Below are 23301 nucleotides of genomic sequence, written 5' to 3' on the forward strand. Positions count from 1 at the left end.
GTTAGTTATTATGTCTTCTTAAAAAAAAAAGAAAAAAAAAATCTGTCGTTAGACTTGGACCCACTTATTACACAAAATTAATTGATGCCTAGTGGAAATTAATTGTATGATTCATATATACGAAAGAAAACGTGTTGGGGAGTACACACTAACAGCAAGCTGTAGTGGGGCCTTGGTTGGGGGCTGGCCTTTTCTTAACAGAGCAGGGGTAGATTCGGACATGGGTTAGTTGCGTATATAAAGAGCTCCCTCCCACCCCGCTCTTCCTCATTCACAAAATAATAATAATAAATCCACAGGGCTTTGAGAAACTACTACTACTACTTCAGAAGGTAAGTATATCTCGACCCTCTATTTCAAATTTCTGATTCCAATTCTAAAAACATTACCTTAATTTTTGGAACCCCCCCCGGTCCCCTAAAAACACGTTTATGTTTGTTTTTTGTTTGTGATCTGAAATGGGTCTTATCTTTCATTTCTGTGCTCATTCGATCTATTTGCCATTTTCGCTTTCCGTATTTGATTTTAAGATTTCTCAGGATTGTTTTCTGATTGATACTTAAACATTGAGTATATAAATCGAGCTAATTGGTTATGGATCTGGTGCAATTTTGTAACTATCAATTCAATGTTGTTAAGTTGTTATATCAATGGCCTTGATCCGTCACCTGCATTGCTATTCTATTTCTAAGCAGCAAATTGATGTTGATCCTGTATTTGGGTCAGATCTGACTTGGCTTACCTTCCATCGTTATTATATTCCTGCATTGTTGGTCAAGTTAGAACACGTTATTTCACTGTCATGAGCTGTTTATTCTCTTTGCTTCAGTCAATCCGAAAAATCCAGTTTTCAGCTTTAAGATTCTAGCAAATTCTGTGTCTTCAAGGTTTTATTTATTTTTAACCACTTTTAAGCACAGTGTCCCCTTTCTTCTCTATCAATCTTGTTATGAGATCATATAAAAATCACATGTTTGGAAAACCAAAATTCATAACAATAATAGGGTGACTAAATTTTTCCACTGGCCACCAATCTACCGCAACCCTCCATTTTTCATTTTTTTTTACCAGGCTTGGAACCAGTTTTGAACAAAAGATATGGCATTTTCCTCCATTCCTTTCATATTTCAGTCTTTGGTGAACATGGGGGGTGTGATCTTATCCTCTAGTGGTGGGTGAATTCTAAAAAATTATTTCTTAGTTGTACTGTTTTGTCCAGTAGGTTGATTGCAATTGGGTCATCTGGATATGAGTTTTCCTGTTTCTGATGTTCATGAACCTAATCTTGTTCAGGGGTTAAAGTTGAAAAGGAAAATGGTGAAGGTCTGTTGCATTGGTGCTGGATATGTTGGGGGCCCAACAATGGCTATTATTGCACTCAAGTGCCCATCTATCGAAGTGGCTGTTGTGGATATCTCCGTATCTCGGATCACAGCCTGGAACAGCGACCAGCTCCCCATCTATGAGCCAGGACTTGATGGTGTTGTGAAGCAATGCCGAGGCAAGAACCTATTCTTCAGCACCGATGTGGAGAAACATGTCTCAGAGGCTGATATAGTTTTTGTCTCTGTCAACACCCCAACCAAAACTCGGGGTCTTGGGGCAGGCAAGGCTGCAGATCTGACATATTGGGAGAGTGCAGCTCGCATGATCGCTGACGTGTCAAAATCTAACAAAATTGTTGTTGAGAAATCTACAGTCCCTGTCAAAACTGCTGAGGCAATTGAAAAAATTCTGACCCACAACAGCAAGGGAATCCAATTCCAAATTCTCTCAAACCCAGAATTCCTTGCTGAGGGAACTGCAATTGAAGATCTTCTTAAACCAGACCGAGTCCTAATTGGAGGCCGGGAAACCCCAGAAGGCCAGAAGGCCATCCAAGCATTGAAGGATGTCTATGCTCAATGGGTCCCTCAAGAACGTATACTAACCACCAATCTCTGGTCTGCAGAACTCTCAAAGCTTGCTGCCAATGCCTTCTTGGCCCAGAGAATATCCTCTGTTAATGCAATGTCAGCCCTCTGCGAGGCTACTGGGGCAAATATTACACAAGTATCATATGCTGTTGGTAAGGACTCAAGGATTGGACCCAAGTTCCTCAATGCTAGTGTTGGTTTTGGTGGATCCTGCTTTCAGAAGGATATTTTGAATCTTGTTTACATCTGTGAGTGTAATGGCCTTCCTGAGGTGGCGGAGTACTGGAAACAAGTCATCAAGATCAATGATTACCAAAAGAACCGCTTTGTGAACCGTGTTGTTGCCTCCATGTTTAACACAGTTTCAAATAAGAAGATCGCTGTTTTGGGATTTGCTTTCAAGAAAGATACTGGTGACACAAGAGAGACCCCAGCCATTGATGTGTGCAAGGGGCTATTGGGTGACAAGGCCCGGCTGAGCATATATGATCCACAGGTCACTGAAGACCAGATTCAGAGGGACCTTACAATGGACAAGTTTACTTGGGATCATCCTATTCACCTCCAGCCAATGAGCCCCTCCACTGTGAAGCAAGTGAGTGTGGTTTGGGAAGCTTATGAGGCAACAAAGGATGCCCATGGTATCTGCATTCTGACTGAGTGGGATGAGTTCAAGACACTTGATTACAAGAGGATATATGATAACATGCAGAAACCAGCTTTTGTATTTGATGGCAGGAACGTCGTTGATGTGGAAAAGCTGCGTGAGATTGGTTTTATTGTGTACTCAATTGGTAAGCCCCTGGATCCATGGCTAAAAGACATGCCCGCTGTGGCATAGAAGAAATGCATTGGAGTGGCTTATGCCAGGAGCCAAGGAATTATAGTTGGAGACAATCAGTTTGATTCTTTACAATTTTTTAATGATTTCCACTGTTTCTTACTTTCGCACGGCAGTAAGAGTATTTGTATAATTCTGGTGAAAGTAAGAGCCTCTATGTTTTGCCTTACATTGTATTCCAAGTTGAACTTCATTGATCATTTATTTTGTTTGATCGTCTATTATAATTAGAATGTTTTTGAAAGCATTTATCTCAAATGCATATCAGGGGTGAGTTTAAACTTATTACTTTTTTGGTTCATCTTTTCTCTTTGGAAACTGATGGATTTGACAGGCTTGTATCTCTTAAGTTTTCATGAGGAAGGAGAATGCATTTATGAGACTACTAGCATAACAGAAGATGTTAGAGTTTGCCTTTGGTGACTTCAAATTCAGAAACACTTGACCTCGACAGCCCATGTTGAACTAGATGAGAAGTTTATTTATTTAGCAAGACCGACCTACTTTGATTTTCTTTCAAGTTTCAACTATCTGAGCCACCAGAACTTGGCTCGAAGTTGCTAGGATACGGCGCTGGATCTCACTTTTCCAATTTTTTGTTTCCTACTTCTCTCTGGCATAAAATTTCAATGTTTTGTGTGGTAAAAGAACCGTTTACGATACCAACAGTAAATTACATAACACAAATACAGTATGTAAACCCAACTTTTATTATATTGCATTACGATTTTTCATTCCAACATCAAACTTATATTATGATATAAGATAGAATCTGCAATTTATTTATTTTTTGTTATTTATTAATTTTGATTTTTAATTTTAATTTTCTGAATTTTAGTTTTACGATTTTTATTTGCTTGATTTTAGGTGTTTTTAGTGTGTTTTAGGTCAATTTAGATTCTTATTATGGTTAGAGCATTTTCATCAGTTCTCTAAAAAAAATGCCATTTTGACACACCAAAAACCAACTTTATCATTTTAGCATATGATTTTACAACATACCATTTATCAGATGTTCTATACTTTAATTCTATACATTAAAATAATATTTACTACACATTAAAATAATATATTACCTCCTCCCTGTCCCTATCACTATCACTATCATCATCATCATCACCAACGGCCACCATCGGCACAAACACCGATGGCCACCACTGGCAACAACACCGACGGCCACCACCGGCACAAACCCATATCCAGCAACGCCACCTCAAAAAAAAAAAAAAAAAAAAAAACACAACCAGAGAGACCAAACCAAACAAACCCACATCCCAAACCCACCACCAGCATAAACCCACATCCATCACGGCACCAAACCCACACCACCACCGGACATCCACCACGGCACAAACCCACATCCACCAACGCCACCTCAAAAAAAAAAAAAAAAAAAAAAAAAAAACACAACCAGAGAGACCAAACCAAACAAACCCACATCCATCACCGGCACAAACCCACACCACCACCGGCACAAACCTACATCCACCACCGGTACAAACCCACATCCACCAAATCAAACAAACCCACATCCCAAATCCACCGAATCAATTATAAAATTAATTACAATTTACACTAAAATCATAAATTGAATCGGCACAAACCCTTTTTTTTTTCTCTCCTCCTTCAGTGTTTGTTACATTTCAAGAGCGACAATCAGATCAGGACAACCGTCTCCGTCGCCGTCGCTGATGGAAGTTTTCACTTCCGGCCACTGTATCCTTCACACTGGAGTTCCTCTTCGTCGCAAAGTGGGTCAGTGATTAGTGGCGAGCCTGGGTAGGGATGTCAATTTTTCCTCGCCCCGCTTAACCCGCCCTTCTCCGCTTCGCCCCGCACGGGTTTTCCCCGCCCCGCAAAGGCGGTGGGGAGGGGATGGGGCAAGATTTTAGCCCCGCACCATGGGGCGGGGCAAGGATGGGTTTAGGCTTTTTAGACCCACCCCGCCCCGCCCTAGCCCGCGTTACTAAAGGTTATAATTGTAAATTTTTCATACCCTAAAACCCTACTATTTAAACAAACATATTAATATTAGCATATTTTATTCTATCCAATATGATTCTCTGCCTTTATTTTTTTTATGTGTTATACTATGAGATTTTTATTTATTTATTTATTTTTAATGATTGTCTTGTTAAACACTTGGATATATTATTCAATTTTTTCTAAAAATTGATTTGATTTGATGGGATAAATTTAGTTATAATTTCAAGTATATTTTTATTAATGAAATAGGTTTCATTAAAAAAATTGTACTAGTTGTAGGGCAAATTAACAAAAAGTAGAGTTTCACGGGGTGGGGCGGGGCTTTGTGGGGGCCCAAGGGGCGGGGATGGGGTGAGAAAGTATTCCCCGTCATGCGAGGCGGGGCGGGGCGGGGATGGGGCAAGACAAAACTATGCGGGGCGGGGACGAAGACCCCATCCTTCGGCCCCGCCCCACCCCATTGCCATCCTTAAGCCTGGGCGGTCTCTGTTAGGGATGGCAATGGGGCGGGGCGGGGCCGAAGGATGGGATCTTCGCCCCCGCCCCGTATGGATTTTTCTTGCCCCATCCCCGCCCCGCCCCGCATGACGGGGAAAATTTCTTGCCCCATCCCCGCCCCTTAAGGCCCCGCGAAGACCCGCGAAGCCCCGCCCTACACCGTAAAACTTTATTTCTTGTTAATTTTCCCTACAACTATTACCATTTTTTCAAATAAAATGACATGTTTCAATAATAAAAATATACTTGAAATTATAAATAAATTGATCCTATCAAATCAAACTAATTTTTATCAAATCAAACTAATTTTTAGCAAATACTAAATAATATTATCTAAATGTTTAACAAGATAATATCACAACAAAAATCTCATAGTATGACACAATAAAATAATCCAAACTCCTAATACATAACAAAATAAAAATTGTCTAGTTCTTCAAAAAGAATCTCCACTTAAATAAAATAAGATGATGATATTTTTGTTTAAATAGTGGGGTTTTAGGGTATAAAAAATTACCTTTTAACCTTTATTAATGCGGGGTGGGGCGGGGATGGGGTGGGGCGGGGCGGGGCGGGGTGGGGCTAAAAGGTGTAAACCCATCCCCGCCCCGCCCCGTGGTACGGGTCTAAAATCTCGCCTCATCCCCGCCCCACCACCTTTGCGGGGCGGGGAAAACCCGCACGGGGCGAAGCGGGGAGGGGCGGGTCAAGCGGGGCGGGGCAAAATTGCCATCCCTAGTCTCTGTCTCTCGGCGTGGCAAGACGACGATGAGAATGCCAGAGAGAGAGAGAGAGAGAGAGAGAGAGATGGGTTGCAGACGAAGAGAGACAAATGATGGAGGAGAGAGAAAAAACGAATTAAATAAGCCAAACAGTGTTTGGCATTGTTGTCCGTACTGTCTCATATTTGAGATGGTACTGTAGATATGTTCCAAATTTTTTGAGATTTGGAACGGCTAATGAGGGCTTGTTTTTGTGTTTGGTGTGTCAAATGTGCCAAATATTTGGCATTTGGCACATTTGGCACACTTGATGGGAATGCTCTTTGGTATTAATTAGGATTTATTTTAGAATATATTTTCAAAATGTTAATTTTACGGAACCTTCAAATAGGTTTCTAAATCTGTAATTTTTTTTTCTTCAAACAATTCATATTCAGTTTAATAAAAAAAATTTGTCTTTATTTTGGGTGGATTCTAGACTATCTCTCCTTATGAATTCAAGAAACCCTCGTGGATTCTAGACTATCTCTCCTTATGAATTCGAGAAACCCTCGTGGATTTGTCGTTATTTTCTTGAAGTAGATGTGTTCTACTTCTTGCGACTTTCGCCCGCATCATATTAGATTTTATGGAACTAGTTTGTAGTGATGAAATTGTAATACAGTGAAACTTTATGAATGCAGAATCAAGTAAAACCAAAGAAAGAGTTCTTGAGAAAGCAGATCAAGAAGAAGAACAGAGAGAGAGAGAGAGAGAGAGAGAGAGGAGAGAGAGAGAGATAAGGAGAAAAGATTTTATTGAAGAAGAAAATTGTTTTGACTAGCATAATTACATCTGAACTATAACTCTCTACTTATAGGTACACATCATTCCCAATACCAGAATAGATTACGATAAAAACTATGCACCGTGATTCAAGGAGTTAATTGTGGAATTATAAATAATTTTCATGCCATTAGTAACTAACATTTATTCTTGCTTCAGACGACACTGTCTAAGGCTTAAAGAAGAAACACCAGAACATCAACCAGAATGGTGCGCATCACTTAAGTGATTAATGAAACAGTGCGCATAATGAGCTGTGCACAACATATGCTAGATAAATGAAACAATTTACCAGAGACAAAACCAACATGAAGATCCTTGCGAAGAACCTTTTCATGAATATAATGGTAATCAACTTCCAAATGCTTAAACCTGGAATGAAAAACAAGATTGGTAGAAAGAGTAAGAGTCAAGACATTGCCACACCAGATTACAAGAACATAAGGAAGGAAGATTTTAAGTTCTTTGAAGAGAATGCACAGCCAAGACAATTCAGCAGTTGAAGTAGCAAGAGCTCTATACTCAGCTTCTGTGGAGGAGCGTGAGACAGTCTGTTGCTTCTTAGCAGACCAAGATATGGGATTAGGACCAAGAAACACCAATAAACCTGTGGTGGAGCGCCTGTCAGTAGGGTCCCTTGCCCAATCTGCATCAGAAAAGGCAGTAAGGGTCAAGGGACCAGGTGAGAAGCAAATTCCATGATGCGATGTACCCCTGAGATATCTGAGGACTCGTTTAGCAGCCTCCAAATGATCAGATGTAGGCTTGCTCATGAATTGACAAATTAAAGCTGATGAACACTGAAGGCTAGATCAAGTCTAGTGAAAGTTAGATATTGAAGGGCACCAACCAACTCCTATAGACAGATGGATCAAATAAAGGGACATCAGAATGAGGCACCAAACGAGAAGAGGAACAACAAGGGGTCTTCATGGGTTTAGAATTCTCCATATTAAACCTATGTAAAATATCAGAGGCATACTTAGATTGAGTAAGAGTGATGCCATGATTAGTATGAGAAATCTGAATGCCCAAGAAATAGTTCAAGGGGCCCAAGTCCTTCAATTCAAACACCTGACTAAGAGTAGTGATGAGATTAGCAATCTAAGAGGAATTATTGCCTATAACAATGATATCATCAACATATAACAATAGGTAGATGATGGTGCTTGAATACTGAAAAATGAAGAGAGAGCTGTCAGGTAGAGAAACAATGAATCCCAAATGAAGAAGATGGAAAATGAACCTCTCAAACTAGGCTCTAGGAGCCTGTTTAAGGCCATATAAAGACTTGTGGAGCTTGCACACATATGAGGGATGAAGAGAATCCACATATCCTGGAGGCTGGTGCATGTAAACATCTTCTTCAAGGATGTCATGTAGGAAGGCATTAGACACATTGTTGAGGTACAAATTTTTGGGCCTTAATTTCATTAGCCCTCTCACAAAAATACCTACACAAGCTCATAAATTATTTTGAGCCCACATAAATATTCCTCATATATATTACCCAAATATTTTCCATGTTATTGGGCTCCCATAAATATTCCTTATATAAGCCCCATAAATTGCCTTGGGCCCTCTCACAAATATTACCCATCATATCCCATATATTATGCAACTTGGGTCTTCACAAAAATAATCACCATATTACTACCAAAATTGGGCCACAAAATTATGTTATCTCCACAAGAAAGCCCAAAAACATTTACCTTGTGGGAAAATCCAAAAAGCCCAACAAAACCCCCCTCTAAGGCCCGTTATGATACGGCACTCTAAAGTCCGTTACGATATGGCATTTCTAAAGCCTGTTACGATACGACACTCTAAAGCCTGTTACGATATGGCATCTCTAAGGTTCGTTACGATATGGCATTTCTAAAGCCCGTTATGATATAGCACTCTAAAGCCTGTTACGATATGACACCTCTAAAAACCCGTTACTACATGACAATATTTTTACATAATCCTACAAAACCCAAATATTAATTTGACACTTATTTTACAAAGCCTAAATATTAATTTGACACCTATTTTATAAAGCCCAAAAGCTATTTTGGCACATACTTACAAAACTCAAATATTATTTTTGACACTTGTTTTGCATATACTAAATCCCTCACTCATAGGAAATGTAATTACTCATCCCTTAAGAAATACCTCTCTTACAAGATTTATAAAAGCCCATTTATATCACCCATGACAAAACTATTCATTTTGTAGGGATAACCAAGACCAAAGAAGCTTAACTACAAAGCCTAGCTAAGCTAGCCCAGCTCACACACAAATTCCAGCAGCTGGAGATCACATGAGTTGACTAGCCAAATTTCAGCACAACTAAACAGTTGAAGCCCATTCCCATCAAGTCCCAACTTGTCCAATCAGATCAAGAGAGGACATGTGTCCATCAGGGGTAAAACCCTTCCTTCACAAGCTGAAATTCCATTATTTCTCATGTGACATAAAGCTGAAGGTGACGTGATAGAAAGCTGGGAAGCTTCAACCAACTATCTCTTCTTTCTTCTTCAACTCATCTGGTCAAGAACCAAGAGCAGCCATAACCAGGCCATTAAAGCTCCTGAAACAACATGAAATCAATTCATTTTCATACTAAAAACATGTATTCTTTGGTTCATGGACCAAGCACATGAACCTTAAATGGGGAAACTTAGGGAAATGTGGTTTGGAGGGCACCAAGAGGATCCCAGCAGAGTTCCCAACAAGGGCTCCAAGATTGACACTTGGCTTGGGGTGATACAATCTGCCCTAGGGAGTTTTGATTCTAGCAGCATAACCAAGATCTTTAGCCTAATGCATGCTTTAATCCCATCGGCCAAGGCCAATTAGCATTCAATGCTAAGTCAGAATCCCAGATGTTATTACCCAAAACAACAAGAACTTTCTAAAGTTGAGCTTACCACTCTTAGCTAAAATCCTAGGAACGATTTTCTAAGGATTTTCTGAAAATTGAGAAAGATTTAGCAGAGATTATTTGCTAATTACCCCCTAAAACCCAAAATATAAAGGTAACTCTCCATTAATGCTTTAAAGGGAGGAACACACTAAGATATACACCAGGAAGAAAGAACTCTTCCTTAACCCCTCTATTTAAGCCTTCTCGAAGCTCTGAAAAAGTGACTGAGTTCTTAGTTTCAAGTATAGAAACTAAGTTTCCCAACTCTTAGCTCACAAACACTCCTCATAACTCTACTCATAAACACTTATCTACCCCCAGCAGAAAGCCCCAACAGTTTTACTATACACACTCTCTCTTACTACTCATACTACCTGAAATCTTCCTTATTACTCACTATATTCACGAGCATGTCTTGGCACCATAATGATCTTGCTATGCTAGCTGGGATTTCTCTCTCTCCCTTTATCTCACGCTAAGTTTTCCTCATTATTTGTTGTAATGGAACCCATGATATTTACTTATTCATTTACTATTGATGGTTATAATGTAACTGTTACTATAGAATTTTTCTCTCATATTGTTGTACTGGAAGACTCTTCTCCAGAGCTAACGAATGATGAGTCTGAAAATATAGATATTTTCTTCAATCTGTGAAATAGCAAATAGTTGGAAGTTTATTCTGTTTTATCTCATTTTATTGCTGGGACATTTTATTGTTGAGCCGATTTACTGCAGAAGCACTTTACCGCTGGCTATTTTTTGCAGAAACACTTTACTGCTGGGTTATTTCTTACAGTATGTTTTTTAACCATGTTGACGTGTCCACTATAGGGATTGGTTATGGGCCATTCTTGTTAGTCTCAACCTAAGCCCAAGGCATAAAATACAGTGAATGCTTTGGATCTTCATCGATAGCCTATGGGTCGTGCATCAAGCCCAACGTTGAGTTTTGGTTTAGGCCCCCAACCCAACATAAATCTCATTTGTCGAGAGGGAAATTTTTTTGCCCCTAACACACATCAAGCTTCCTTAAACTCCAATTGCAACTGACTGCAATGGCCATAACAAGTCTCACAGTGGCAGGCTTGATAACAGGACTAAAAGTCTCATGATAATTAGTGCCTGCTTATTGATGGAAGCCTTTAGCCACCAATTTGGCCTTGTACCTTGAAATAGAGCCATTACTATTCAACTTTAACTTAAAAACCCATTTGTAGCCAATTAGATTCACATTGGGAGGTGTAGGAACCAAAGACCATGTTTGCTGTCTCTACAAGGCTTAAAACTCATCATCCATAGCCTTACACCACTCAGGGTACTTAGTAGCAACTTTATAAGATGGAGGTTTAGTAAATGTGTAATCCAAAACTGCCTTGTAACATAACTTGGGGTTAGGCTTAGAGATGCCACTCTTGGACCTGGTTTGCATAGGATGATGATTGGTAGATAAGGAATGAGAAGAGGGCAAATTAGGTATAGGAGCAGATGAAGAGATAAACAAAGATGAAACCAATGAAGGTAAAGTATCAGATGGAATATCAAAAACAAAAGGAGCTGAGGAAGGTAAGTGATCTGAAGAAATAACAGGTTGAGACTCAAGAGAAGGAATAGGGGATTGTGAAATAATGGTGGTAGTAGACACACGTGTGGTAGAAGATTGAGAGGTAGAATAAGGACCCAAGACAGATTGGAGAACCAAGAGAGATCAAGGGATAAGGAAGAGGAAGGAGAGGAAGATTGTGTGGAAGTGATGTATGTGAAGGGAAATCTAGTTTCATTGAAGACCAAATGTTTGGAAGTATATAAGTATTTACTGGCATAGTCTAGACATAGGTTACCTTTAGTGCCCATAGGGTAACCTAGAAAGATACATTCAGTGGTTCTAGGAGCAAGTTTATGAGGAGTGTAAGACCTGAGATTAGGATAACAGGCACAACCAAATACTTTAAGTTGAGAGATGTTAGGGGGTGAAGAATAAAGTCTAGTTCGGGGAGAATCAAAATCAAGAACATGAGTGGGTAGCAAATTGATCAAAGTCAATGCAGTGAGGACTACATAAGACCAATAAGAGGAAGGCATTGAAGCCTATGACAAAAGTGTTATGGTGGTCTCAACAAGATGTCTGTGCTTCCTCTCCACTAGACCATTTTGTTGAGAAGTATATGGACATGAAATTTAATGCCTTGTTGGGAAAGATAAGTCTTGAATTTAGTAGAGGTATCCTCACCCCCACCATCTGATCTAAAAGTCTTAATCTGAGCATAGAATTGATTTTCAATCATGGCTTTGAATTGAACAAATTTAGCAAAAAACTTCTGATTTAGATTTGAGCAAATAAATCCAAGTAAACCTTGTGAAATGATCAATGAAAAAAACATAGTATTTAAAGCCATTAATGGAGTTCATAGGTGCAGGACCCCATAGATTTGAATGAACAAGCTCAAAAGGAGTAAATGCAGTAAATTGAGATTTAAGAAAAGGTAAGTTGTGCATTTTTCCATACAAACAATGTGTATAAGAATTATCAACAGAAGTACACTTATTGAAATCAACTATGACATTAGGAAACAACTGTTTGAGAACTTGGTCAGAGGGATGTCCAAGTCTCAAATGCCAAAGAGTTTTATTAAAACCGGAACTAGTAGTAACACTATTACATGATTTAGAAGACAAAGAGAGCTGAGAAGCCTTTTGAGGGTAAATGGGGTAAACTCCATCTTCACTCTTGCCTTGGTAAAGAATTTTCCCCATGGCTAAGGCTTGAATGGAAATGATATTTTCATCAAAATACACCAACATTGGTTATCATGACAGATTTTATGTACTGAGGCAAGATTAGATGCAATAGAAGGTACTCTGGGAACATCATTTAGATGAAGTGTGGAGTGAGGAAGGAAAATAGAAGCATTACCTAAATGAGTAATAGGAAGAGTTTGTCCATTGCCCACAGTAATATGATCTTGCCCTTGATAAGGCTTAGGAAAGCTAAGATGGTTGAGTTTGGATGTAACATGGTCTGTTGCAGCACTATCAGCAAGCCAAGGTTGATCTTGAGTGAAGTAAGCATTTGATGCAGTGGCCATAGCTGCAAGCTTGGTAGGAGGATGCATTCCCTGATAAGCATAATCCATCCTATGGTAGCAATCTAGTGCTAAGTAACCAACCTTTCCACAAATCTGACAGATAGGTCTTTCTAACCTAGCACCATTAGAATTAGATTAAGCTTGTTGAAATTGAAATTGATTGAAATGAGGGAATTGAGATTGAAATTGAGAGGATTGACCATTGGATCCTCTACCACCTTTGCCCCCTCTATTATTTGAGTTACCTCTGCCCCTTCCTCTATTGTAAGACTGATTCAAGCCATTGTTATTAGGCTTTTGACTAGCTATTGCTGCCATAGCAAAGATGGTATCTTTGACTTCAGATCCATCACACAAGGAATCTTCTTCTGCGTTAAGCATGGTTGAAAGCTCATCAAAACTCAAATGAGTACTCTTGGTCCTGATAGCTAACTTAAAAGCATTGTACTCCTTGGGGAGTCCCTTGAGAGTAATGTGAAGTAGCTCCTTATCATCCACAATTACTCCTACAACTAGCAATTTGTCTTTGACCACTTTAATCTTTTGCAGGTACAAATCTACAATATCAACACCTTTCTTGATATTACGAAGCTCACCCTTAATGTTCATAATGTGTGACCTTGAAATGGAGGAGAATTTGTTCTCCAAAACCTTCCAGACTTCTAATGCTGATGAGCACCCCACACTAAGTGCTAGAATTGAAAGAGACAAGGTAGAGCTCAAGAAGGTCAATAAAGCCTTTTCTTTAGACTTCCAAACCAAGAAATTAGGATTCACAACAGCTGTGTATGCTCCTGAGAGATCTTTGAGATATTTATCAGGGATTAGTTGTGGTTCTTCAATCAACTCAAACAGTGAATAAGTCTCTAGCACCATAGTAATTTGATGCCTCCAAACTATGTAGTTTGTATTGTCCAGCTTTATGGTCATCATGTTGACCATATTAGAGAGAAGGAGGAGTGGTTGATTAAGTACATTCACTGAAGAACTTGAAGAGGACAATGATGATGTAGAAGAAGCAATTGTTGAACCTGTAGTTCCCATTGAAGACGAAGCCATGGTTGAACTTGTAGTTGCCATTGGCTTCAATACCATGATGAAATTGTAATACAGTGAAACTTTATGAATGCTAGTCTTAGAATCAAGTAAAACTAGAGAAAGAGTTCTTGAGAAAACAGATTAAGAAGAAGAACACAGAGAGAGAGAGAGAGAGAGAGAGAGAGAGAGAGAGAGAGAGAGAGAGAATGAGATAGAGAGAAAAGATTTTATTGAAGAAGAAAACTGTTTTCACTAGCATAATTACATCTGAACTATGGCTCTCTATTTATAGGTACACATCATTCCCAATACCAGAATAGATTATGATCCAAACTATGCGCCGTGATTCAAGGAGTTAACTGTGGAATTATAACTAATCTTCGTGCCATTAGTAACTAACATTTATTCTTGCTTCAGACGACACCATTTCAGGCTTAAAGAAGAAACACCAAATATCAATCAAAACGGTGCGCATCACTTAAGTGATTAATGAAACGGTGCGCATCATGAGCTGTGCATAGCATGTTCTAGATAAATGAAACAATTTTCTATTGCTGAACCAAGGATAGTTTGAGCTTCTTTGTAACTTGAGCATCAGGTTCTTCAACATGTAGTTCTTTCCATATTATCCTTTTTTCTCTTTTGAAATAGAATGATATTTCAAGAACAAGGAATGCAAAAGTGTGTATATACACCACATCACATATAGCACATATAACATGTTTTAGTCCAATCAAGAGATTCTTTCTAGGTAAATGTTAATGGTTATTTTTAGAGTGACAAATGTTAACGGTTATTTATATAGTTTTGTATATTCAAAATTTATAAAAATTTAATTGATTGTGGGTTTCTTTCTCTCTCTCTCTTTCTCTCATTATTTTAACAATCAACACAAATATTGAAAGGAAAAATTTTGGCTCTAAACTGATTTGGAACTATCTTGCTCTAACATATGACGAAATGATTGAAGAAGCCATTTATGTATAATTTTACTCACATGACTTTTTAATGAGTCATGTGATTTGTTTAAAAAATATACATGAATAGTCTTGTAAATTGTTAAGCAAGTATTAGGTGAGTAGTCAACAACTTGTTGCAGCACTCTCCTTCAATATCATGTTTAGAACTATGGAAGAGGTACCCTCTTTCGTCCACGCCCAACTTTTGTGGGATGCATACAATTGTTAGCTGTTTTTCCCAAATTCTGCAACATTAATACAATTTCACCATATCTTATTAAACTTCCTTTCACATTTGTTTAACTAGCATATCTCTCTCTCTCTCTCTCTCTCTCTCTCTCTCTCTCTGTAAAATACAAAACCACCGTTGAGATTTGTGCTAATGTCAAGTGTTACCAAGACTTTTGAAAAATATCCAATTTGCACCCTAAGCAATAGCGACACTTGACACTTTTTGAAGTTTCATGTTTTTTTAAATCCTTTGTTTTCTTCCAATTAGTGGCGGGGCCAAGAATTTTGGGTTGAGGGGGCCAAACTATGATGTTCATAAATCAGTCTAGATAAATTCAAAACATATACACACACACAATTAGATTAACAAGAACTCGTTGTCTTCCTAATTTCTGTTTCTAATGAACATAATATTTCTAAACTCTAGTATACGCAAATTGTCTATTTTACTCTAAACATGTATGGAAAAGAATCCAAAAAGAAAAATAATTAAATTTTAAACATAATGGAGCAAGAGCCTTGTAACTCAATTGGTTGACATCTCTTGGTGTTTTCAATGGAAACATCTAGAATTTAAATCCCCTAGTTATACACATGAGAGAGTATTTGAGTAACAACTGATAAATAAATAGTAGCCAAAGATGGAGAAAGCAACAAGAAGAGTGAGGGGATTATCAAACAATATTAAGTGATGTTTGTGCTTAGGAAGCAAATTAAATGCTTTTGAAAAGTTTTGATACTATTTGGCTTAGCCTAAATTTTATGGGTAGTTTTTGTATTTTACCATTTTTTTTTAATACAAGACACAAATCTCTCATGAAAAAAGAGGGTTGGGTAATGATGGAAGCAAGGTGAGGTGTGATCTAATCATGAGTATTCGTATTTCTTCCTAGTTCCATCTCCTCTTTAGGGTAGGAGCCAGTGGCGACTCCAGGAATATTTTTCAGGGTGTTCCTGGGTGGGCTTGCTCTGTTACAATTTTTTTTTTCTTTAGATTCTCTATTACAATTTTTTATTTTTTAGATTTTAGTTCAAATTTTTTTTTTTAGCCTTTTCTTTTTGCTTGAAAGCAATGTTATGAATACTGTTTTGGACACTGTTTCGATTTGTTTAGTGAAACGGAATATTTCGGTACTGATCTATTTCGACGTACCATTTCAGGGTATTTCGGGGTTTCTAAACAAAATTAAAAATAATATATATTTATATTTATATTTTCTTATACAACATAAAATTATTGATCCAAATAAGTAAACCTCAAATAAAACAAATCGTTTAGTTTTTCTTTTTTGACACTCAGATCATTTAGTTATTACATAACAATTATTGTTTTATAATATTAAAACATAAATATGTAATTAAATAATAAAAAACAACAACCAAAAATAGTACAATAAGAAGAAGAAGAAAAGGAAAAAGAAGAAGTAGGGGTGACCTTTGCGATGGCTGGATTTGTTTTTTAGGCATTCGATGCAGGTAATGACATGCTGTGTTGATGAGTTTGTCCGTTTAGGGATTTTTCTTTTTTTCTTCTAAAAACTGGTACCGGCCGAAATGTAACAAATAATCCACCAAAATTTAATTTTGAGAAATGATATGTCCATGACATTTTCACAACGTTTTTACAACAAATCCTAAGTGGTAGGTTGTTAATAGTTATTATTGTTGTCATAAAAAAGTAATCTTAGTGCTAGGTTCAAATTTGAACTAATAACAACTAACCACCTGTAATTTGTTATGAAAATATTGTAAAAATATTGTAGACATAGCATCTCTCTTTAATTTTATTGGCATAAAAAAATTTTGAGGATGTTCCTAATTTTTTTGAGGGTGTTCCTATTTTTTTTTTTTTTCAGGTCAGGGTGGTCCTGGGACCACCCTGACCTCTATGTGGCGCCGCCACTGGTAGGAGCAAGATAGGTTGAGCCAAGTTTAAATGTAATTCGTTATTCTTAATTATGTGGTTTTGTAGTAGAAAGATAAACATGAGAAAGAAAATGGAGGGTGACAGTGAGAAGGTTGATTGAGAAAAAGATAATTCAGTTTAGAAGATAGTAATATATATATATATATATATGTGTGTGTGTGTGTGTGTTTTTTTTTAGTGTTCGAAATGGTAATAAATGCTGAGACACACACTTGGAAGGTTGATTTGGTAAAGCAAGAATTCATACCCCAGGAAGCAAGCATTATCCTTGGCATCTCAGTGAGCTACCAGGATTTTGCAAATAATCAAGTTTGGCTCTCCATACCTCAAGGTACCTTCTCAACTTGCAATGCCTATAAACTTCTTCCTGGTGCTAACAAACAGTTGCTACCCTCTTGCTCAAGTCCAGATCGAAACCACTTGATGTGGAATAGCATTTGGAATTTACAAGTTCCCCACAAAGTAAAACACATGAAGCAAGCATTATCCTTGGCATCTCAGTGAGCTACCAGGATTTTGCAAATAATCAAGTTTGGCTCTCCATACCTCAAGGTACCTTCTCAACTTGCAATGCCTATAAACTTCTTCCTGGTGCTAACAAACAGTTGCTACCCTCTTGCTCAAGTCCAGATCGAAACCACTTGATGTGGAATAGCATTTGGAATTTACAAGTTCCCCACAAAGTAAAACACATGATTTGGCAAGCTACACACAATGCTCTCCCTACTCTTTATAATCTTTGGCGAAGAAATGCTATTAGCTCAATTCTTTGTTCCAGTTGCGAGTCTGCAAGTCATGGTGCATGTCCTATGGAGTTGTGCTTCCCTCATTCCCGTTTGGGAGACTAATGAGGTGGTAGCAAAATTACTCAGGTATAGGTATTTTTTCGTTTGCTGATCTGTGGGAGAATGCTCTTGAAGATGAGGGACAGGTTGGATGTTAATCTCATGGCCATGATTTTCAAGTTTATCTAGTCTAGAAGAAATTCAGCACGAGTGGGTGAGTATGCCATTGAGGTACTACAGGTTCGAAAGAGAGCAATGGCTTACCTTCATGACTTTCAGCAGGTGCAAGGTAGGAAAATTCAGCAACCTCTAACTAGTGAAAGAGCTATTCGTTGGATCCCTCCTATATATTCCCTATACAAAGTTAACTTTGATGGGGGCCACATTCAATAGGGTATGTACTGCTGGGCTGGGTGCTGTTGTGCGTGATCATACAGGGAGTGTTATTGGAGCCATGACAGAAAGAATCTAGCTTCCATCTTCTTCAGCGGTGGTTGAAGCATTGGCATGTAGGAGGGCTCTGTTTTTGCAAAGGAATTAACCATTTTTGAAGTTTCAGTTGAAGGTGATGCTAAGGTTATTATCAAGGCTATTCTAGCTGGTGACACAACGAATCCTGAATATGGTCATGTGATTAATGACATTATGATTGTAGCTGATGAATTTTGATGTTTAAGTGCCAGTTTGGTAGCCTATTTTGAATACATTTTTAAACATTTTAAATAATATTACACATTTTTCTACCCACATCTATATCAAAAACATCCAAATAACATTGCTCAAACACCCCTTAATGTTTCTCATGTGAAATGCATAAGCAATTCGGTTGCCATTTTCTTACCAAGAAATTTGTTTCTGGCCGTGAGCTATAGCTACCCTTTTGATGATAGAGCTCCTGGATTGACTCCTCTATTGATGATATAGCTCCCCTTTTGAGTTATTATGAAATAAAACTTGGCCCTTGGTTCTGGATTTTCAAAAAAAAAAAAAAAAAAAAAAAAGGGTAATAAAATAGGTAAAAAAAAAAAAAAATTGTTTTCACCCTCGAGTGAAAATGAAATAAATAATTTTGACAAACCAACAACGGCCGTTTGGCGTTTGCAAAGCTAAAAATAACATGCAGGCGCCAAAAAGACTCTTAACTTTGTTCCACGTGGCAAAAAATTACAACTTTTCCTGCTCTATCCCTGAGTGCCCAGTATCCCAAAGTGTCTAAATCCTGTAATTGTGAAAAGATTCGTGTTTGTTTTTGTAAATTCATGTTCTCATTTTCAGAACATCGTCGGATCACCGAACTCAACAATAAATTTGTCCCGACAATGAGCCCTCAAACTTTTTTTTTGTTTAGGTTCCAAATTTTCGATCCAAAATCTCTGTTATTCCTTCGGATCCCTCAATTGAATCTTAAAATCGAGTCTTTCTGTGTTCGATTCGCTCTTTTATCTACGGATTGATCCCAGTTTTACACCTCGCCGTGCCCTAATTTTGACTCTAGGGTTTGGGATTTTTCACAATTACGGGTAAATTTTTTGATTTCATCGTTAGGTTTTGTTCGATCTATAAATCTCAGTTGCTGAAGATCCAAAATTCATCCTGTGAAAAGTTGAGCATTGCTTTGGATTTCTCAAAAAGTTTCATTTTTAATTATTTGTATGAACTCTGTATATCTTACATTTCGATTGCTTGTAAATCATTGTTAAACTAGGATCAAGTAGGGTTTTTGGGGCTTTTGAAGATTTGGGGGTTCTATAAACTTGCTTCATTGTTCACGTTTCGTCGGTTGTTTTTTCAACAATTTTGCAAGTTACACTAGCTCCTGTAGCTCAGGTATTAAATTATGCTTTCTTCAGTTGATGATACTATTTTCATATGTGTTCTCTTATGAAGTTGAACGTTTTAGTCTACAGGAAGGAGTTTATTTGCGGCTTAAATTTTGTGGGATACATAATCATTCTTGCAATTATGGTTTGAATATGACACATTATCATTGGAATGCTATTTAAGCTAGAGCTCATTAGCCAAGTTACAAAGTATGGAAAAGGATATTTAGAGTCAAGGAATGAAAAATTGTAAACCACAAAGTGGCATCTGTTCCCTTGCATGAATCTGAAAAATTATCCTGTTTTTAATAATGTATTTTAGCTTATGGTTGGCTAATTAATATTGTTAGTGGGTATTAGGATTAGCTGGTTGATAGAAACGATGATGCAAGTAGATGGTGAAATTTGATTTCATAAAATATCTGTTACTCCAAATTGAATATCAGATCTTGCTGTCTTTTAAGTTAATTCTTTTGCCTATGGGTTTTTGAGTTCGACCAAAGTGCATTCACTTCCCCAATAGGTATGGGGTGGAGGGTGAGGTCACATGTTCAATCCCATTTAGGTATGGTGGTCGTGATTTACCTATAAAATAAAAGAAAATGTTTCTTTGTTCCTCTTTCAAAGAAAATGCTTCACAGTAAACTTAAGAATGTCTATGACCTCTACTTGTATTATGTATCCTCTCTTTTAAAGTATAACCAACTCTGAATTGCAGGGCGAAATGATACACAAACGGCCCCTTGTTGGCGAGGATTCATATGTAGTTGCTTCTAAGCAACCAAGACAACTAGAACATTCTAGTCAGTGTGCTTGTACTATTAACATTGTCCCTTCCAACAATGCTCCGGAGAAGCCTCAAACTTCAGGTAGGATAGTGTTGCTATTTTCATATAACATTGCTTGAGATAATTGGTAAGAAAAGTGATATATCTTGTGTCATCCTACTAGTTGTCTTGCTATAAATAAGATTTTTATTTTGATTTTATTTTTTTGTTTTTTGCATATAATGACTTGGCCAAAACATTGACACAGAGATTGGCAATATTGGATGGAATTTCAAATTAGGTTTATAGACATAACTAGGGCTGTTCACCATTTTCCTTCTCACCTTCCAGAAATTTGATTTGACTTATTTAGAATGGAAGCACGCTGCAATCTTTTTTTTTTTTTTTTTCCCCCATGTACATCTTTTTCAGTCAAACAACAGGGATGTGACTTTGAATTCTTTTTTCAGCTGATTGGTTTAAAAAATTCATTAAAAATCATTTAAACTGACCATTAACTTGCTCTGAGCCTGTTACAATGATTTTCTTGTCACTTGCATGTTTTTAAATTAGTCACATTAGGACTAGTGCTATCATATCTTTAGATTTCCAATTCAATTTTATACCTGACCTAATTCCCATATGATGATGGTGAAGGCGAGGACAGTTTTATTAAATGTCAAGATGAAGGAAGTCTTGTAAATGATGCAATCACTGAAATCTCAAATGAGACCACGGTATTAGAAACTGGTGCTTCCGGCAGCATTTCCCAATTTTTGTGGGTAAATGGAAGTATCATTGGAGCTGATGTTATGTCAGAGGCAGCAGCTCATTTATCATTTTTTCCAGAATTTTTTGAAGCTGAACACCAAATAAAATCTTTATATCAGTCTGATGAGATCTATTCATCCCTTTTCGATTGTCCTACGCGAAAGCTTGTTTCTGTTGGACCAGAGCATCAAGCTTTCATTCCAGAATGGGGCCTACAGGGTCTTAAGAACTCTTCAGACCATCTGGATAACTCGGATCCTCTGCTTGGCCTTGTACACAAATCAGGTGGAGGCCTCCTGATTGATGATGCTAGTGAGGAGATACTGATGGGTACTCGTGTCATTCCAATGCCTGACCTTGAAGCATCTGCAAATTCTTGCTACAGAAACAGGGGAACCAGAAGTGACTGTAGGTGCCTTGATGAGGGTTCTGTCAGATGTGTGAGACAACATGTAATGGAAGCAAGAGAGAAAATAAGGGAAAATCTTGGGCAGGAAATATTTGAAGAGTTGGGTTTCTGTGAGATGGGAGAAGAGGTTGTAAAGAAATGGACTGAAGAGGAAGAACAAGCCTTCCAAGATGTTGTTCTTTCTAACCCTGCATCGTTGGGGAAGAACTTTTGGGACCATCTCTTGGCAGTTTTCCCTTCTCGAACAAAGAATGACATTGTGAGCTATTATTTCAATGTCTTTATGCTTCGGAAACGTGCTGAGCAGAATAGACTTGATCCACTAAACATTGATAGTGACAATGATGAGTGGCAAAAAAGTGAACTTGGACTGGCAGATGAAGATGAAGACTCTGTGGTAGAGTCTCCACTTGATCAAGATGCCACTGCAAATCATCAGGAAGATCATGTAGAGGATTGCCTTGATGATATTGAGGTTGAGGAGGAGATAGATGCTTGTAACAATGGTGCTAACATCATTATTCATAGGGTTGGAACTGATGAAGATGATGGGGGAGATATAGATGATATTTCAGGAACACATGTTAGTACTTTCTATGGTGATTGTCATGTTGATTTTGATTTAGAGCTTTGTGGTAAAATTCACGGCAGTAATGGTGAGGATTATGATATTCAAGATGACTCCTGCACATCATATGAGTGTCAGCGTGACAGGGTTGATAGCTGTGGTACACTTGATGGGGAGACTAATGCAAGAGAGTCCGGTGGAGAAATGAAACACTCAATGATACATCTTGTCGAATGTCAAGATGTTTAATGCATCCCAGGATATTTTTATGAAGCATTCCAGGATATGTTTATAAGCCTTGCGATGGTGAAGCTTGGATAATAACAGACAGGGTGGGGGAAATTTTTACCAATTTGCGGTTTGATTGAATTGCTTCATACGAGTAAAGTGGTTTCATGTTCAGAGTCTTGCAACAAGGATGGCAAGGCCAACTATATCAGCTACAGCTGATTTGTTTCCTCCAGTTCTCTTGGTCCTCTTATGAGTGTAAGTAATCTTTGGGGCATCGATCATTCCAGGCCTTTCAGATGACAGACGATATTAAACAAGATTTGCATGGTTGTAGATTATCTGCCTTTTAAGGACGCTGGTTAATATAGTTTTCCTTGTGAGATCTTTTACACATTGGAAGATGTGAAGCATAAAAAGTATTTTCTCAAAAGGTAGTTGATCTCCATGAGTGTGTCAAAGTAAGACTCATGGAATTTTGCCTTTTGAGTTTGTGGGTTGCTAAACCCTTATCTGCAAAACACAAATCGTGTTTCCCCTTTTCAGGATCAGCTTGGGATGGGCTCATCTAGTTTTGATGATTCCATTTCAGAAGACGAAGGCTTCCTACGAACAACACCAACCCCCCCCCCACCCCAACCCCCCCAAAAAAAAAAAAAAAAAAAAGATTCCTGTCGAATTGAGGTGTAGTTTGTTATGGAAGCTTTTACTATTAATGTTATTTATTTATTTGTTAGTAATTGTGCCTCTTCGTATTTTCCTTTTGTATTTATGTTTGTTTGAGGCGTTGAGCGGTGTTATACCAAAGTGGATGTGGGCTCAGACCTTAATTCTTTGCCTAATAAATACGAGCTATTTAATCAGATGATATGCTAGCTCTTAGTATTCTGAATAATTCCATTAATAAAAGTAGCAGCACCATCGGATCTTGCTTCATTGGTTTTCATATTGACAATTTTTATTTATTTATTTTATGAACTAAAAAAATGGGTAGGAGGCGACTTGAGTTA

General features: G+C 37.8%; 2 protein-coding genes across 4 annotated transcripts; both read left to right on the forward strand.

The window, feature by feature from the left end:
- The first annotated feature begins 224 nt into the window (after window positions 1-224).
- On the forward strand, window positions 225-3140 carry LOC115975556 (UDP-glucose 6-dehydrogenase 1). Its single transcript, XM_031096381.1, has 2 exons — window positions 225-332; window positions 1294-3140. Exon 2 carries the CDS (start codon window positions 1315-1317, stop codon window positions 2755-2757), a length of 1443 nt encoding a protein of 480 aa, XP_030952241.1. The 5' UTR covers window positions 225-332; window positions 1294-1314; the 3' UTR covers window positions 2758-3140.
- A 15775-nt stretch (window positions 3141-18915) lies between these two features.
- Window positions 18916-23174, forward strand: LOC115975558. 3 transcript variants are annotated; one of them, XM_031096384.1, is made up of 4 exons: window positions 18916-19330; window positions 19434-19555; window positions 20267-20417; window positions 20973-23174. In XM_031096384.1, the coding sequence occupies exons 3-4, from the start codon at window positions 20273-20275 to the stop codon at window positions 22310-22312; spliced, it is 1485 nt and encodes a 494-aa protein (XP_030952244.1). In that variant the 5' UTR covers window positions 18916-19330; window positions 19434-19555; window positions 20267-20272; the 3' UTR covers window positions 22313-23174. The 3 variants fall into 3 exon arrangements, with proteins under 3 accessions (XP_030952244.1, XP_030952245.1, XP_030952246.1); XM_031096385.1 differs by having other exon boundaries at window positions 18916-19248; XM_031096386.1 differs by lacking the exon at window positions 19434-19555 and having other exon boundaries at window positions 18916-19248.
- Window positions 23175-23301: the final 127 nt, after the last annotated feature.

The sequence above is a fragment of the Quercus lobata genome, chromosome 2, assembly GCF_001633185.2.
Source record: "Quercus lobata isolate SW786 chromosome 2, ValleyOak3.0 Primary Assembly, whole genome shotgun sequence".
NCBI lineage: Eukaryota > Viridiplantae > Streptophyta > Magnoliopsida > Fagales > Fagaceae > Quercus > Quercus lobata.